General features: G+C 43.0%; 1 protein-coding gene across 6 annotated transcripts in view; it reads right to left on the reverse strand.

Annotated features, from left to right (window-relative positions):
- Nucleotides 1-18,602, reverse strand: part of RNF14 (ring finger protein 14) — a 561,830-nt gene that overhangs the window by 439,534 nt on the left and 103,694 nt on the right. For all 6 annotated transcript variants that reach the window (XM_069652473.1, XM_069652478.1, XM_069652472.1 and 3 more), the window contains one exon: nt 2,524-3,042. In XM_069652473.1, coding sequence (XP_069508574.1) covers nt 2,524-3,042 — 519 coding nt within the window. The remainder of the gene's footprint in view (nt 1-2,523; nt 3,043-18,602) is intronic.

Here is an 18,602-nt window from a genome sequence, read left to right on the forward strand (position 1 = left end):
TCGAGTCACATAAGTGAGCATGTCCTGAGAGCCTTGCTGGAAATCAAGTAAACGTTCTTGAGCACTAAAGACCTGTTCTGGGCGGTCAAACATGGTTTTAAGTCCTTGAATGAATCCGTCCAAGAGGGCATCTCCGGAATTAACTAATGGTGTGGCCCAGGCTAGTGCATTCCCGGAAAGGTGTGAAATAATAAAGCCCACTTTAGCCCTGGGGGTGGAAAAATAATAACGTCTAAAGGTAAAGTGGACCAAACAAGAATCCAGGAATCCACAAAGGGTTTTTGCAGAGCCATCATATTTCTCAACAATACCGCCCAATAGTACACTGTCTTTTGTGGCAGAGTCACGGGATAGCACCAATTGCTTTAACGCGGCGTTCACAGCTTTCAGGTTCTGCACTTTGGTCGTTAGTTCCTGCATGCCGCGCATAAGATCCTGGATGGCCACCTCCATGTCTGTATCGACTTCGGTCAGGTGGCGTCTCAATCTGTCACAGGTTTCCCCCTTTCTCACCTGTTTTCGTTGTCTGATGACTTCTTTAGGAGGAGTCTTCTTCCGTATGGTTCGGGTCTTATACAAGCCCGCTCGGCTGTCCTCGGCTTCCAGTGTTCGTTCAGCTTCGATGTCCGGGATCAAGGGAAAACTCCAGGAAATTCAGAAAAAGGATATGGAGCACGCGGAGGCAGTCCAGGGGTTCCGGGAAGGGCTGGATAAGAAGGAGGGAAGGTAGATTGGAAGAAGGGGTTCCAGGAACCAGGAAACAACAGAATACTACAAGGAAGAGTACAGAGCACACTTCCGGTCACAGCTAACAGCAGCGTTGAGACGCGCAGGGCCGCGGGGTGTGGCCTCTTTATAGAGTACGCTGCGTAGCACGTGAAGACTGGTGAGCAGCGCTCTGAGCTTGCAGCCATGTTGGTAGTATTATCGAGTGTAATCCCTGACGTGTCAGGGACCAGGAGGCCCAGAAAGGGCGAGTTCGATGGTTCATGACACTAGTCAGTACAGGTCGAGAATGGAGTGAGTGTTAGATGTACAACGGACTGTGGAACAGACTAATGGAAGGCTTCGGGAGGGGATTTAGGAGTTTAACAGGACTTTAAGGGTTGTTGAAACATAACAGATTGTATCATCTCACAATGACATAAGTATTGTTTATTAATGTTAATAAAAACTTTTTTTATTATTAAAAAAAGGGAGGGGCATTGGGAGATAGCCCACATGGACATCTGGGTCAGCGGAGGGTTTCTTCAATTGAAGGATGCAGGAAAAGCAGGTAGACTACTGGCACTGCTGCGACATTGAGCAGCCTTCAATAAGGTCAACTGAAGGGGACACTATTCTCTCCATAAGGGTGTGTTGTGACCTACAGTTCGGGCTGGTTTACCTACTTTTCTGGTCATTAAATCCCAGTTCATAAAGACAGAGTCAGAGAGACACAAACATACCTCACTCATGTGCAGCACCTCAGGGTTGTTTTCCCTTTGCCCAAGCAATAGTTAATCTATACAAGAAACAACACAGTCGCCAACATTGCAATGCACCAACATGCAGACAAAAGAAAGCTTTACCTAGCGGTCATATTTCCTAAACATATTTTAGAAAAAAGGATACCAAATTTTGCAGTAAGGGTAAATGCCTTTTAAAAAAAAAAAAAAAAAAAATCAGGGTACCTCCTAGATGCTATGCCTACCCATCCACCTAGTACCGTCATAGATTCAGGATCTTGCCCTACGTTTACTCTCTTGGACCATTAAGATTCTACAAAATCTTTTGGAATCGCCACAAAAACCACCTTGCAACCCCACATCATAAAAAAAATAAACCATACATTATTTTCTCAGCTCCTCATTCCCCAACTAGATTATGAAACTGTAGTATACGCTGTAGTATGATCACATCTTGACGGAGGACATTGTATCATTGCCCAACTATCATTGCTAGCACCCAGTGAAGTTGTGCGACTTGCTGGAGTTTGTTTGGCCACTAGAGAAAAGAAAATAAAAAATATAAAAATCAGAATACATCACTCCTAGCTTCATCGATTTAAAGAGAGAACCCATTGATGCCCCAATCATTTTCAATATTGGTGGGGTCACACAAAGCCGTTCCTATCGGAAATCATGAATACCCTTGATTTGAGGTTCTGGACTAAAACAGAACAAATTATGTTTCTCAGTGGGTGCCAAGAAAATCAAAACTTCCAAGCAAGCTTTCTCCTGCGTCACTGCTAGACTCAAACTCTTGGGCGTACCTCATTCCATTTTGAAAAGCACTGATATCAAATCTGTTCAACTTGTATATCCGTGATTAAATAATCTTGAAAATAATCTATGTTCCACCACAATACTACCACATCTTATCCCTTCACAAGCAACACTAACCTTTCATTACTGCCACACCTCCGCTTCGACCGCCTTCTCCTAGCAACTTAAAAAGTGCTCTTGTACCCTAGCAGCTTGAGCTATGCTGGACAAAAAAACCTACCCAAACAGATTAAAATACAGATTGGACTGCAGTTACCTGAGCAGGTGTGGCAACTGAAGAACATTTTGGTTCTGGGCAGTTGAGGGCATGCACCTGGCCGTCCTTGATCTGAACCTCGAAGTAGCCAGTCAGACAGGTGTTGCAGTAAACATGCTGGCATTCCTTAAAGTGTGTGCATTCACTGCCCAGCTTCTCGCATAAACAAATATTGCACATGTACGATTTGCTGTCGAAACATTTCTTCTGCTGAATCTGGTCAAAGTCCAAGACATCCCTGATTAGGCTGGAGAAAGAGTCTACATCTTGAATCGCTCGTGTGTCCAAGATTTCGCTACCCTCGGTCAGCACTTCCTCCGTGGAATCCTGCTCTGTATTCTTGGGGATTACATAGCTCCGGCAAAGGATTGCTTTTGTGCATACCGTCAACTCATACGGAGAGGTGATGTTCAGAAAGGCCAGCGTTTCTTCTTTCAGAAATTGCATCCAGGCAAACAAAACAACTCCACCTTTGTTCTCCTCCCATAAAGTGTCCAAGTGATGGCAAAGTGCAGAGAGCTAAAATACAAACATTGCAAGAAAAGAACAGCAGATGAATCTTCAATCACAGCATTTTGAAGAAAATGCACTTCTCTCTAACCTCTCCAATTTAATAAAGACAAAAGGCACAATTCTGAAAACTAGCGTACACATTGATTCCACTTAAAAAGAAATCTATTAGATACAGCCCTTTTATAGATTGCCTCCCTGTTTTTATTGCGACGGGCAATAAAGCTAAGGGTTTGAAAGCGGAGAGAAGCTGCAGAAATCCTAGGGTGTTGGAAACCCCAAAACATGCGCTCTCTGAGTGCACGGTTCTGGGTCCTACCTATATGAAATATTTGAGAGAACATGTACATTGTTTGGACAAAATTAAAAGTACTTCTTTCTGGTGACGCTGCTGTAATACACAAAGTAAAACCCTGCAATTGGATCTATACAGGGTTTGGTTAATAGTTTTAGAGAAATTGCACTAGAAATTGGCTGGGTCAATGAGGATTGTATAATGTGAAAGGACTGTGTGCAGCGAGGGATTAAGAAAAGTTGAAAGTTAAATGGGACGGATTAGGTCTTAACTACAAATTTAAGAACAATATGAAGTATTTTAATCTATGGTTGCATTAAGAAAAGGAATGTAATCTATTGGATCAAAATGAAAGGAAAGAAGATTTCATGGAATGTATCTGATGAATTTTGATGAATGGTTATGTATGATTTTAGATTTGATTGTATGTAAATAATTGTGTCATACTATTATGTAAATGTGTACAGTTTTGAATACTAAAACACATTAACAAATAAATAACTGTATAGTTTACAGGTTTTTTGTATGGGAAAATTGCTACTTACTTTTGGTGCATTTCTCCCAGACATAGGGGTCCAATTAGCTGCCAAAGATAGGAACATTAGAAGCAGAATCTCAGCACTGCAAAGGTTAGAAGCCCTTGAGCAAGCCCCATTGTCTTCTCAACTATCATACCTGTACCTCAAAGGGTCGAGTACATGAATGTCACTGTATTTGCTCGAGGGAAGTCCTCTCATCTTCTGACAAAGGGGCGTGGGAAGACATATTTTAGTCTCAGAACGGTAGGATATTATAGAAGCCAGTCAGGTAGTTCTAGAAACTAAACTAAAAATACATTTTGAATAGGTCACACTGGAAGGGCCAGATATTTGAAGTTACTGTAGGTCATTCTCAAGGGTGGCAAATTAGTCAAAAGAGGGGTGTTACAGCCAAACTGTTACTCCAAGGAGGTAAGCCACATTGTTCCAGTCAGGCACGGTCTAGTTTTCACTCTAACAAGGGAACATGCCTCAGCTGGCATGTTTGACACAGGGAGCTTTGCATTTAGCACATTTCTGTTGAAGATACACTGACACAAAGCCCTTCAGATAAGGGGTGTGTTATGCACTTTTACTTTGTAAAAATAGGCAAATACTCAAAAAAAGAAAAACGGGAAGTATAAATACTAAAAAATAAATAGGAAACACACAATGTGCCTGCTTTCACCCATACAGCCCTGTGGATATGTGTGTACCAGTATTACATGCAATGACCTATTATTGGTAGATCTGAAGAGGTAAGCATTTATCTTAATGTGCATGAATAACTAGATGCAAAGAAATATTTATTAAAAACAAAATTCTGTTTTACTGTTAAAACATTTTGACCCACTTATAAAATACTCCCATTAGGAAGAGGACTACTTTTTTACTCCCAAAAATAGGGCGTAAATTACTCACTTCAAAATTTTATGTGGAGCACTGCTGACACGAAAGCATAGATTAGTGATCCTTGGACCATAGATGAACATCCTGATTTTCTCAGGAGGAAAACACCCAACCTTAGGTACTGCAACATCTTGTTAACGTAAATGAAGGCTATGGTCATACATGATTCATAGATGCTCTCGGGAGCAAAGGAGAACTGTGCACCAGGTCCCTCTAAAAATGTACAGTGCCTTGAAGCTATTCAGAAGGGTGGACAATACTCCTTTAAGAAAGAGGCAAATGAAAACAAAATGGCACCTCTAAAGAAAATGTAAGTTGAAGCAGTGTGCAATCACATAAGCTGCAGATGGGAAACTGCACCTTCAGTAACTCGAAGTCCAAAACAACATTATCCTGCCTCAACAATAGCCCAAAAGACAGGATATCTCAATTCTGTAACCTCTCAGTGTTCATAGGTTGAGTGACACAAAGATGTAAAGAACCTACCCTGCTTTGACAAAATAGAAATCGAAGGACCAGGACCTATTGCCTTAATAGATTCTGCTACAGGAGCAGCCACATCATCCTGCTACTGTATCACGTAATTTGCAAACACATTACATGGAGGTCTGTCTTTTTTTAATTCAGTGATGAGGGAGGACATGGCTAGTTGCAATTCTAGTGTAGTGTTAACTAAATGTCTTAACCAGGATGTCACAATATTCTTAGTTTAGAGGAACAGTGTCCGTTTACCTAAGAAGGCTCTGGGGATCAACCAGGATTAGGAGAAAAGAGCTGTACATATGTCTACAGTTTCCCAGCATAGGGAATCAAAGCATCTTAGAAGTCAGCCTTTGCCTAAATTCTCTGTTTGAGCTCTAGTGCGCCCACATTCAGCTACCCTCACATAACATCTAGTCCAAGAACCTGCATATCCTCCCTGGCAAGAGACTGAAAGTGCCATGTCACCGTTTTCTACCAGAGGGGTTGGATGAGAAACCATTGGTATGAAACTGGATGGGCAGATACCTTCTATGAGGCAGGAAATGTCTTGTGTTTGTTATGGGTAAAATACCTGTCACATATTAGTTCTATCCAAAACATAAGAGGAGGACTGGCTGCAGAGGAAAAGTTAAAAGATGTATTAAAGTAAAGGTTATGTTGGTGTTTGGAACTTTAGAATCTCTCCTTCTGGGATTCAAGGGCCTCCTTGCCGCTCCCTTGTCTACCGATAATACAAGCAAGTACCTCTGCCTTAGAGTCTCAGAATTTCTAATGTGGTCTCTGGTTAGAGGCAGTCTTGTTCAGAATGTTCAGTCTTGGAAAACTCTCTTAATCAGTCTTCTTTCTATGGTCTGGACTCAAGATTCAATTTGTAAACCCACGTGGAATCCTCTCGATTAACATAGAATGTCTTTCACATCAACTTATTTTTTTAGATCTATGTAGCTCATTGGATTTTGATACTGGCTGATCTCACGGTTTCTGTAGTATTGAGTTTTATAGACTAACTCGGACAAATAAGCAACTCCAACTTGCACTACTGATTTTAAAGTCTTGTACTTGTACTGTTGTGTAGGTCAGGTGGCATTTAAAGGTCCATAAGTTAAACCAGAAGTAAACTTCATGTTTTTTTAATTCAATTACTTTTGGATTACAAAACTGTGCATTATGCACAAAAACCCTTCTAGTGATTCTTGGAGTAAGGCAACTGTGCACTACATGACCATCATGATAAAGACATGCAACGATTCTTTCGCTTTGACAACTTTGCGCTTCTCAGACTTCCTGAATTTCAATTACTTCAACACCATTAAAAAATATATCTTTATTGTTTTTCAATAACACAATATTCCATATCCAATGCAATGTCAGCTGCATAAGTGGTCCAATACTTTCCAATAAAGAAATAAGAACTAACAAGATAAAAATACTTTCCCTCCCTGTCGGCACTTTACAACTCATACATCTTCCAATATACTCCTACTTTCCTGTACCAGAGTACTCAGGGGTAAGGCTGAAGGGGGTTTCGGATCTGGCGAGGAGACAAGTTCATACAGCATTTGGCCCCAGTCCAGCTCCACTCTTTCCCCACCCGGATTCCTATTTTTCCCCCCAGAATCTCCACTTCTGCTAATCCCCACTGTTGAACATTCGTCATCTATTGCTGTTTCAATGGACCCTTTGCACATTTCAAGGCTATTGCTAGCCGTCGTTTTGCCAACATCAGCATAAACTGCAGTATCTGTTTCCGGGTCTTATGTTTCTCATCTCCGGGGATCAGTCCCCATAAACAAATAGATAGGTGTTTGAACATATGAGCCATGCGTTAATCCTGGACAGCACCCCATCCTAATACTTCTCAATAATTGGACAATCCCATTCCATGTGCCAAAAACCTGCTTCACATTGTGGGCAACCATGAGATAGGTCAGGGTCTATGGTATACAATTTCACTGGGGTCATATATACCCAGTGTAAGTAGTTAAATTATATCAACTGGAATCTCACATCCTGCAATATCTTTTTACCTGCTCCCATATTCGAAACCATTCCCTCTCTGAGATTGAAAAACCCACATCTCGTTCCCATTATAAACAAATACTCCCTCTTCCGTCTCTGAGCAACTGTACTACTCATATCACCTGTCGCGTTTCTGGTTCCTCTGGTATGCACCCCCACGGCTCAACTAACAGTCTGGCATCTTTTGCATAAGTTAAAATAAAAACCCCAGAGAAATGCCATATGCCATTCTCCATTGCTCAACGGGCATTAACTTCCCTTCCAGAAATAGATCTCCCAAGGCGTTGCACCCTTTTGCCCATAGGGTTGTTAGGCCCACTTCCCTCATTTATATCCGATCATATTGGCAGATCCACACCCTGTCACCTTCAATCTAACAACTTTCTCCATATTGCGCGCAGAACCTGAAAATTATTATTAGTACACTTCTATACAGTGTCCCACAACAATTCGAGCCTCGCTCCCATGACACACCCCAATCTGGCAAGGTAAACCCCCAGTGATTATGTAAACCTGCTAAAGGAAAACCACAGATTTTTCCTGATTAATCAAAAAACATCATAGCCCCCCAAAATGACCCTAAACCTCCATTATAATTGGGATATTCTCCAGCGGATTACTATCATCTGCATGTAAGGATATATTATGTACAGTTGTCCCTGCATGCCTGCCTCTGGAATATATTTCCTAAAATACACAAGCAGAGGTTCCAACACCATTGCTTGCAAATAAAATTGGACACACCAGGCAACCCTGTCTTGTGCCCCTCTCCAGGGTCCATCTTGCATATACCCAGCTACCCTTTTTCACCCTCGCCACCCGGACTTTGTAGAACAATCGAAGCAATAGCAACCTACCAGATTCCAAACCAAATGCTTCCAAAACCATAAAAAACCATGCCATTCTAAGGAGTCGAATGATTTAACTGCGTCCAGCAAAGCCAACGCCAGGTTTTCTTGCCTTTTTTCACCTGTTCCATAACATAATGTAAACAACGTATGTTTCTCGCCGTATTGCGACTCTACACCAATCCACACTGGTCAGGATGTACCAAATGCAGCTGCACCTTAGACAGTCTCATTGCCAAAGCCTTCCCTAGGATTTTTGCATCCACATTTATCAATGAGATAGGTCGATATAAATCACAATAAGTCAGGTTTTTCTTTACCTTTAAGAGAACCGTGATCAATGCCTCAATGCATCATCTCCAGAAGAATCCCTTTCTCCAAAGCATCATCATAAACACGCTTTGAGGTACCAGGACCAGCACGAACATTAGGTAGAATTGTACTGGAAGGCAGTCGCCACCTGGCAATTTATTCCTCTGCATTGATCTGAGAGCATATAGAATTTCTGCCTCTATCGGTACATCAAGCTCTTCCAGAAGCCTGCGACAAAGAAGGCAGTTGCATCAATTCCAGCGAATCGGCTGCCTTATCTCAGAATATGTTCCCTTACTAGAGTTTAATGATTTATAATACCCTTGAAATACATCATTTATTCCTTGCTGTGATATAATAAAGTCTACCGCTCGATCAAAGCTTGGTGTTATCATTGACCTCAGTAACCACGACAATAACCATCCTACTATCCCCTTCACTGTGAATTTGAACCCCATATTGACTTTATTCCAATTTAAATAGAGAATCTTGTAGGTCTTGAGGAGTACGCAATTGTTGCGCTAAATCCTCCCCCACAAATGAACCATTCGCCAATTCCTCTTTCAAATATTTAACCTTTTTTCTGTCTGGCATAAGGACTCGTTCAACGTTTTCCTCACCCTTGTTCATTTCGATATGACGACACCCCTCAGTTTCTTTAAAGGCTTCCAATTGTATCTCTAAAGCTTCTACTGATCCTCCGTTTAGTAAAATAAATAAATAAAATTTAAAAAAGGGATATCTCATCCCTCAATGTAGTTCGAAAAACCAAATCTTCCAGAGCTTCTACTCTGAACCTCCATAGGGGTATAGTCGGCTTTCTACTCAACCCCTGAAGCGTCGAGAGCAGTGGAAAATGATCAGATATCATTTTCCCTATATATTCCTTGTCTGTGAAACAGTGAAAATGTTCACTCCCCACAAAAATGTAATCTAGGCCTTAGTGAGAATAGAGCACACTCGAATAAAAAGGCTTAACCCTTTCTAATTTGTGTGATTCCTGCCATAATTCTACCATATCCAAATCCTGCATTATACTGTTCAGCACTGCAGACGTCTATTGTTTTGGATGACCCCCTTTCCCTTTTCTATCCATCTCCAGATGCAACAGACAGTTGAAACCTCCTCCCATGCCCTCCAAATAAAAATATCCAACCTGTAACCTCCAGCCAACCTCAACAACAAAGGGAAAGACTGTCCGTCATCAATATTGGGTGCATACAAATTTACTATAGATATATCCCTACCTTCTAACCTACCTAGCAGTAACATAGTTCAGCCCTCGGAATCCCACACTGTCTTTTCCATTATTGGCAACCTTGGCGCGATGCATATTAATACCACCCTTGCAAAAGAGAAATATGAAGAACCAAACCCCTCTCCTTTCCCATTTAAGTTCTAGTCTCCAATCCTGGTCCCAATAGAAGAGTTTCCAGCAGCAATGCGATCTGTATTCCATTACGCTTCATTAACTTCTCTACTTTCATTCTCTTCCCACCATTCCCCAACCCCCTCACATTCCATGTACCTTATTTCAGTCGACTATCCCCCGCATGTATAATCTATGGTCTCCAACCTCATTACATTAATCCAGATCTGTAGTTGTTCATAGTGCTCAACCCCATATCCACCCACTGGTTGATGTCTAACAAACATCAAAAGCTACTTTTACAATTCTCACAAACCCTGCAAATACTTCTCTCTTCCCCCCATCACCTCTCCCCCAAAATCCCACCAAAAACATTGTCATTATCAAAACATCACGCAACTCCTTGTTGCCAACTGACCCAAAATATCTATTGATTGACCATCCGGTTCTTCCCTCCCTCGATTGATACACCACTTGGCGATCTCTGACTGTAGGTCTTTGGGCTGGGTCGTCCAGACCGCCCAACCCGCCCTTCAATATTTCCCTAACATTCTACCATATCTCAACAGCCTTACCGCTTCGTAGGCAACATTTCCCTACTTTTTATTCCACCCTACAGCATTAATTTGTGATCTACACCTTCATTGTCATTGGAAGGGATCAGATTAACAAGTATACACAACATTTCCCAAGAACTGTTTGTTCCGTTCTTTACCTGCATGGTCAACGCCTCTATCGGAGACAGCGACATCCCTGAATCTATTAAAATCGTGACAGTCACCCCATTGCTAAATAAAAAAAAAAAAAACAGGTTTGGACAAAGATCGAAGCAACCTTAGAACAATCAAAAATTGCTGCTTTCTGTTGAAAACCCTTGATAAGTGTGCTACGGGGCAACTTCCGCACTTCGTGGAAGATAACATTCTGCACAAACAACAATCAGGTTTTAGGCAAGCCTATAGCATGGAGACAGCACTTATTGACTTGCTGAGCCACATGTTGACGATAATGGATGAAGGAAAAGCTGGTGTGCTCATGTTGCTTGACTGTCTGCTGCTTTTGATTAGCTGGACCACGACAAGCTACTGCAAGCTCTCAAACAGGCAGGAAATCGCTTAAAGGGGGCAGTCGATTGGATTCACTCCTTCCTTGCCAACCGAATATCCAAAACCCACAGGGGCGGGGGGTGCTTTCTCGTCCCTAGCTTTGATTAGTTGTGGAGTACCACAGGGTGCCAGTCTGTCACCTGTGCTCTTTAATCTATACCTCAGACCTCTCTGCGACCTATTTGAGGGCACAGGCACAGTCTTTATTAACTTCGCTGATGATACACAGCTGGTCCTAGACAAGAGCGCCAACTACTCTCAGGACTCGAGTAAAATCTCAGGCGTTTATAACATCATTGAGGCATGGAGGACCATGAATTGGATATGCCTAAATGGCAGTAAAGCCGAACTCTATTTTCAGCTCCTGGCAGGTTTGTGCTAAGCTGAGCACAGACTTCACCACCTTTATGATTAGGAACAATGCTATCCTGGTCCTAGGCCAAGTAAATACCTTAGGCATCTCTTCGGGATCCTCAAGGAGCGCTGAAGCCCAGGTCAATCGAATAAACAAAAATGGTCAGTATCATCTACGCTTGCTTAGACACATCGGGCCGCTGATCATCGAAGAGAACTGCGCCACAATTGCCAGAGCCACTATACACTCAAGGCTGGACTATGGCAATGAGCTCCTAATAGGGGCAAATACTGCTTGCCTGGCTAAATGCCAGACAATCCAGAACAGTGCTGTGCGCATCATTAAAAACATACAGAGAGGAGAACACATCTCGGCCAGTAGAAGGGATCTACACTGCCTGAAGGTAAAAGACTGGATTGCCTTAAAAGCTAGCACACTAGTACACAGGTACCTCTTGGCACAGCTCGCCTTTACCTGAAAACACTAATCTGTCCATACATCCTTGGCAGATCACTGCGTTCAGGAAGCCAGGGCCAGATCAACAGCATTGCCCACAAACGGTCCAACGGCCTGGGCAGATCCTTCCCTGTTAGAGCGGCCAAGATCTGGAACAAACTCCCAACCACTCTACTGGAGCGCAATAACCTGAAGTTCCGCCATGCTTTAAAAATGTCCCTTTTTAAGTAATCTCTAGGATAAACTGTTGGCCCTCCCATTTCTGTGCATCCCGTCTCACTTTTGTGTGTCTCCTGTCTCTATGTTGGCGCTCGGATGCCTGCGGGCTTCAGCGCCTTCTATAAATAAATAAAATAAATAGGCCACGAAAACTGCAGCCTTTCTGGGAAAATGCATGACCATCTTAGGGATTTCCTGACTAGGAAGGCGGGAAGACCGCCAAGAAACAATATCACCAAAAAACAAGCGCGATACCTTGTGGCATGGCCATTTTAGGGAAATCGCCACATTAAGTAGCCAGATGCGGTAAACGCAAATGCGCACACTAAATGTACTGTAAAAATGGTAAAAATGTAACTGCTGAAACCAGCTTATCTTTAGGCACATATAAAAGTAACCACAAATCCAGTGTAAATGTCTAGGGTGATACAAAAGTATCCCCATACACTGTATTGTAAGATGCTGTGTGCACGGTTGGCAAAGTTACCAAAACAGGTAAGAAGTAAAAGACGAAAGGGAAACAGTTTCCCGGTACTGGTAGTCTGGAGGACTGATCAGTTTCCCCTTACCAATGAGCAACAGGCCAGGAAAGTGAAGCTGAAGACTTCACTTCACTGTAAAAAGTCAGGGCAGGTCAAAAAGCAAAACAAAGTTTTGGAGGTCCATAGAATATGGGGGGAAAGTTGCCTAAAAGAGAAATCTTCCCCAACAGTGCCAAGTCTAGTGCTGGCCAGGCCAGAAAGACACTTCCACTACTGAGCACTACCTTTGGAGAACACGTATGAGACATCATACGAGTAGTGGGTGGAGGGCGGCAAGGCCACAACCAACCAACACCACGCCGGGCTGAGAACCCAAAGACCGCAGGAAGGAGTGCGAGAAGCTAGAACCAAAATGGGGCTGAGTAGGCCCATAACCCATACCGGGCTGATGAGTTGAAGAACAGAGGAAAGGGTGAGAAAAGCTTTCTTTCTTTTCATAGTGGTAGAGCAGATGTTTGGATAGGGTAGGGTTTTGACAGAGGTTTTGAGTTTGTTTTTAAAATGTCAGGTCGAGCACCCATTTGTTTGTTAGAAAAGGAACCCATTGTAGAGACAGCGTTTACAGGAGGTTCTCGTTTTATTTAAAATAATAAAACATCTTGTTCACCATGCCCGCTTGTCCGTCTCCTATGTCTGACTCATCACAGCAGTCACAGTAACATAATCTGTAGCTCCAAGCATCAACGTGTTTTTAACATGCAAACCTGGAGCTTATGAAAAAGGCTAGGTTGAGAGCACATGAAAATTCAGGCTTCTGAAGCAAACAAATTTCACCTCATTGCCCAGAAACGTGGAGAAGCCTTGCACAGGGTCTCAAAATGCCAGCATGGCATCATGTCCATTCAACATTATGCCTATACTGAGGCTGGGGGCAAACGTTTAAATAGGGGGAATGGTAACCACTGCTAACAAAGGATACTGAACAAACTGACTCAAGAAAGTGCTGCGTTAAACGTACTTGTTTAGATTAAAGACTGTAGAACATTTGTGCTGGTAGGAAAGATCTGTGGGCTACTGACCCCTTTGCAGCAGACTGAGAATTCCAAGCATCTATCGTTGATAAACGGAGTACAACTAAGGTGGGTGACGGTAGCATCTATTATTGGCTATCCTGTATTACCCATGGTATGGGTGCTATACACAAGGATATTAGGAAGGACACATGCAAACATTTCCAAAAATGTGATTTCATGATAGCAAGTGCCTGTTAGGAAGGCCAGGCAAAATTAATCTGGCACTTAAATGCATAAGGTGTTGCTGCGTTTTGGGGCAAATGAAGCCATTTTCTATTTTATTTTATGACTGGTAGGGTTCCCTTTTAAAAACCGACATAACCAGAGTCTCATAGGATAATAAAATGCCATGGCATGGGCTGAGCCATCATGACAGTGGCAGATCTGGAATGGGGTTGCCTTCCTTACAGCTACTTTTAGATTCCAATACCGCTGCCTGGCTGCCTCCTTAATGTTATTGTTAAAGGATATTTGTACCGCGCACTATCACCACCGGAGTGGTCCCTGGGCATTCTGGCGGATCTGAAAAGGAAAGGGTGAAGTTAGTGGGAACGAGCAGGACAAGTGCAAGAGAGCAGTGATGTGCTGTTGGCAGCTTCAGTTCGGTTAACATTGTTCGCTGAGCTTGGGGGTGCGTTCAGGTCGGTAGCCGTCGCGTGCTGTTGTGCGAAGCTATGTGTGGTTTGTTTTGTTGTTGCGGTGTAGTGAAGTTTGTGCGGTTTGTTGTGCTTTAGGGTTGCGGTTGTGTTTGGTTAGAGTTTGAGAGGTGTATGCAGAGGGGTGAAATTGTTAGTGTGTTGGTTATTGGCCTCGCTATATAGAAGTGATATGTGCTAAATTTCCACTGCATTTCTATCTAGATCTGGCACTGGCTAAACAATCTTGTCTATATAGGACGTATGCCAATATTCACAATTATATCCAGATGTGGCACTGGCTAACCTTCAAAAAACCTATCTAGATGCGACGCAGGCTAATGTTCACAATTCTAACTAGATGTGGTACTTGCTAACATTAACAATCCTATCTAAATGTGATACTTGCTATCATTCACAATTCTGTCTGGGCCCGGTGCAGGCTAATGTTCATAATTCTATTTAAGTGTGGCACTTGCTAACATTTCACAATTCTATCTCTATGCGGCGCAGGCTAGTGTTCACAATGTTATCTAGTTCTTATGCAGGTTAGTGTTAATGTCCTGGTCTGGTATGGTCTGTGGGCAGGTAGAGTGGCAGGGCTTCTTGAGTACAGTGATTGCTCTACTCCCCACCCAGGCCACACCTACCTCGATGGTTGCTGCTGGTTAATGGCTGGACTCGCCTGAGGACACAATCTGGAGCCGCCTCTGTGGGAGCCGCTCTTTGCCGCAGAGGCTGGACGGGCAGAGGGCTGCTCTGGGAAAGTCAGTTATGACCAGTTGATCTTCCCAATTCTGGCGAGGTGGGCGGGCTAGGAGACGAGAGCGTGGGACTGGGAGAAAGCCAGACACAAACAAAGAACTAAACCCCAGAGACTGCACACTCTGCATGCAGGCCAGCACAGAAAAAACGGGTCTAAAGCTACACAAACACAAGAGATACCCATCACAATAGCACAGGTTGGTCAGAAAAACAATTGAAAAAAAACACTCAAACCTCTCCACTGCAGTACATCAAACAGGCCAAGAACATATTAAAATCAATGTACAACTCCTCACTGGGCATCACCCAGCCCCTAAATCTGCTTCCCAAGTGGTTTCCTACCAGATCCTTCGACATTTCAGTCCAGAAGGCAAGGGGAAAATGCCTGCAGAGAGAGAGAGAGACAGGGACACACCTAACTATTCTAGGAAATTGCAAGAGGGGAGGGCAGGACTGGGAGAAAGCCATACACAACAAGGACTAAAACCCAGGGACTGCACAGTCCACATGCAGGCCAACACAGAAAAACAGGGGCAGAAGCTACAAAAACACAAGAGAAACCCATCACAATAGCACAAGGTGGTCAGAAAAACGATTGAAAAAACACTCAAACCTCTCCACTACAATGCATCAAACAGGCAAAAAATGGATTACAATCAATATACAACTCCTCACTGAGAATCAACCAGCTCCTAAACCTGCTTCCCAAGTGGTTTCCCTACCAGATCCTTTGACATTGCAGTCCAGATGGCAAGGGGCAAAGTAGAAGATGGTATTCAGACAGTATTCCGACTCATGTATTGGAATTTGAAGGCCACATTGGACGCATGGGTTATGAATGTGAGCTGGTGGAAATGGAGTATGGCATGAGATATTGTGGTTGGTCACCTGGTTGTATTGAACCGGGTGCAAATAAAGTTTCCATTGTTATCAAATTCAGAGAAGGAAGCTGGGTATCTAGATCATATCCAGGGGGAAGAATCTCACCGGACTTAGCTGGAAAAGTTGGTGGCCCTATACGGCAGGCCAGGACACCAGCAGGTGGCCTTGAACCAAAGGAGAACCTTATTAGTTGGAACACACATGGACATTGCCATCTAATGGAGGGTGAGGGCCTGCTGGAGGAAATCGATGACTACTCCTTGGTGGCCCTCCAGGAGACTTGGCTCATTGAGGAACTGGTTATTGAACAACTGGTTATTGATGGTTGACAAACTTGCCAAAAGTTGGTAGCCAAGTGTCCATGGGTCGCCCTAAGGGAGGACCATTGCTTGCAGTCAAGAGCCCTTTAATCATGGTGGAGATGGGTACAACTTCCCCCAATTTGCTAGTGGGTAAGATCACCTCCCCAACTTGTTTTCTGGGGAGGTGGGGGGGGGGGGTTAGTGAAATTATAGTGAACATCTATGATCCACCCTAAAGGACCCCACATGAGATGGTGGCATCTGAATTGGATGCATTCCTCCTGTGTAAGCTTGGAAGCATAATTTGTGGGGATTTCAATTCCAGGATACCAAGGGAATTGGTCCTAGCCGATTCAGACACTACCGCCGCGACCACACAGGTGGATGAGGACCTGCTTACACGTTGCTGTAAGAGGGGTTTGGCATGGGAAAGGATCCTGTATTCCTGTGGAGTTAAGATGCTAAATGGATCTGTGCCACTTAGCATCATTTGTCACAAATTCAAGCTCATTGGTAGTTTATATGGGTGTAATTCATGGATTGGAGAGTGATAATTTGCCCCTCCGGGTCAGCCTGAATTGTTGCGAGTCACCCGATTATGCTAACTGATGGGGAGCGAAGAGTCAATTCCACCTTGAATCGAATCTCTTGGAACAATCAAAGGTTGTTGATGGTACGGGCTCCTATGCAATTGGCTTTGCTTGCCTACGTAGAGGATTGTGAGGAAAGGTTGTTCCACTGCTCCAAAATTCGTGTGACTGAGGTGGTTACCGATATTGGTGTACTGATTCAGTCAGTTATTTCTAAGTCCTTTGTCAAAAGAAACTCCAAGGCTCAAGTGACTACCACTAGACCCCATAAACACTTGATTGACAAGCCAACCATTAATAGGAGAAGAGAACTTGGTGTTCTCCTTACAGACCTATCACATAAAGAGTTGGCCGCTACGGAACATGCCTTGCCGGTCAAAGAGGCAAAAAACAACTACCGTAAATGGTTGAGGTTCCGTAGGTACGAACTAGAGTGCCTTCGTTGGCGTTTATTGGTGGACTCTGCAATAATCAACGATACTCGCCAGTTTTGGAAGATCGTTGAGGTAGACTCATTTGACACGTGATGTGGTCAGTGTCTCGGAACACACATGGGTTGAATATATCGATAGTACCTTGGGGAGAGGAACTGTAGCGGCTACCCCTATGAACCCCGGTGCAAATAAGTGGACATACTCTTAAGGCCCGGCTGACGTCCTTAAGCTAATTGGGATAAGTAAATCCTCTAGAGCACCGGGGCATGATGGTATATGTAGTACTCAGATTAAAGCTGATGCTAACCATTGAGCCATAGCCCTTGACTGCTATTCTGCTGTATTGGGGAAGCTCAGATAATCCTGCCATCCTGGCAGGACTGTATCATGCTTATTTGGAAACAGGGGAGTAGGACTGATCCCAGCAATTATCAGTTGCTGGCTATGTTGGACGCTCCTTCAAAAATCTTCTCACGCCCATTACTGGACGAATTGTGGAAGTACTCGTACCTAGGCATAAATATAAATGATCAAGCCCACGATAAAACCTATTTACGCACCTTAGTCAAACACACTATCCGCAGCTATATCGCAAACAAAAACCATACTTGCAAAGTATGGTAAATTCTCCACTATACCAGCAGTTACAATCTATAACCAAAAGGTGGCTCCTATAATTTTGTATGAAGTGGAAACAAAGGAGATTTTTCCCCAAGTCTTTTAGCATAGAATGTAAGGGAAGTACTGGAAGCGAGTTTTAAATCTACCCCAATGCCTTCCAGTAGCCAGGCTCTGATATGAATTAGGCCTAATCTCATTAAATAGCATATATCTATGGAGACTTTGTGCCCCATTTAGAAAATGGATCTTCGTGCCAAATTCAGACACGGTACTTAACATACTATCAACATATGTGGTCAGCTCAGAGCACACATTTGTGAAAAAATTGAAGACTATAGTCATCCAGATATTAGCTGAAGCAGATATATTAGATCTACTACTGAGCAACCCGGACTTCAGAAATAATCCTTTTGGTGATAAAAAGCTTTGTACAATGGAGGCATATCTGATTAAAAAAAAATCCATCGCCTGCTTATAGATCAGCAACTCTGTGACTGAGATTTAATCTGTGGCCCACCAAAGAAATATAAGCAAAACGAAAAATCATCAGTAAAGAAGAGAATACTTGCCGTTATTGCAACAATTCCAAAGAATCTGAAACCTTGCGACATTTAATTATAGAATGTCCCAAGCTTGATCAGAAACGCCACTTCTATCTAAATAGACATTTTAAGCATCTTAGAGGCATCACATCGGATATCCTGTGGCGACTCATTATGTATCGACCACACTACAATTGGGATTGCCACAATTGGCTTTTTACAATCGTTGCTTAAATATAAAGTGAACGTTAAGAAGATCTGTTGGAAAATTAAGATGGCTATTGTGCTTTTGAGTACTAACACTGTTAAGTGTATGTGATGAATATATTGAAGCGAAAATTAACAATTCTTTGA

Source organism: Ambystoma mexicanum, chromosome 3p, assembly GCF_040938575.1.
Source record: "Ambystoma mexicanum isolate Mex_15411 chromosome 3p, UKY_AmexF1_1, whole genome shotgun sequence".
In the NCBI taxonomy this organism is placed as follows: domain Eukaryota; kingdom Metazoa; phylum Chordata; class Amphibia; order Caudata; family Ambystomatidae; genus Ambystoma; species Ambystoma mexicanum.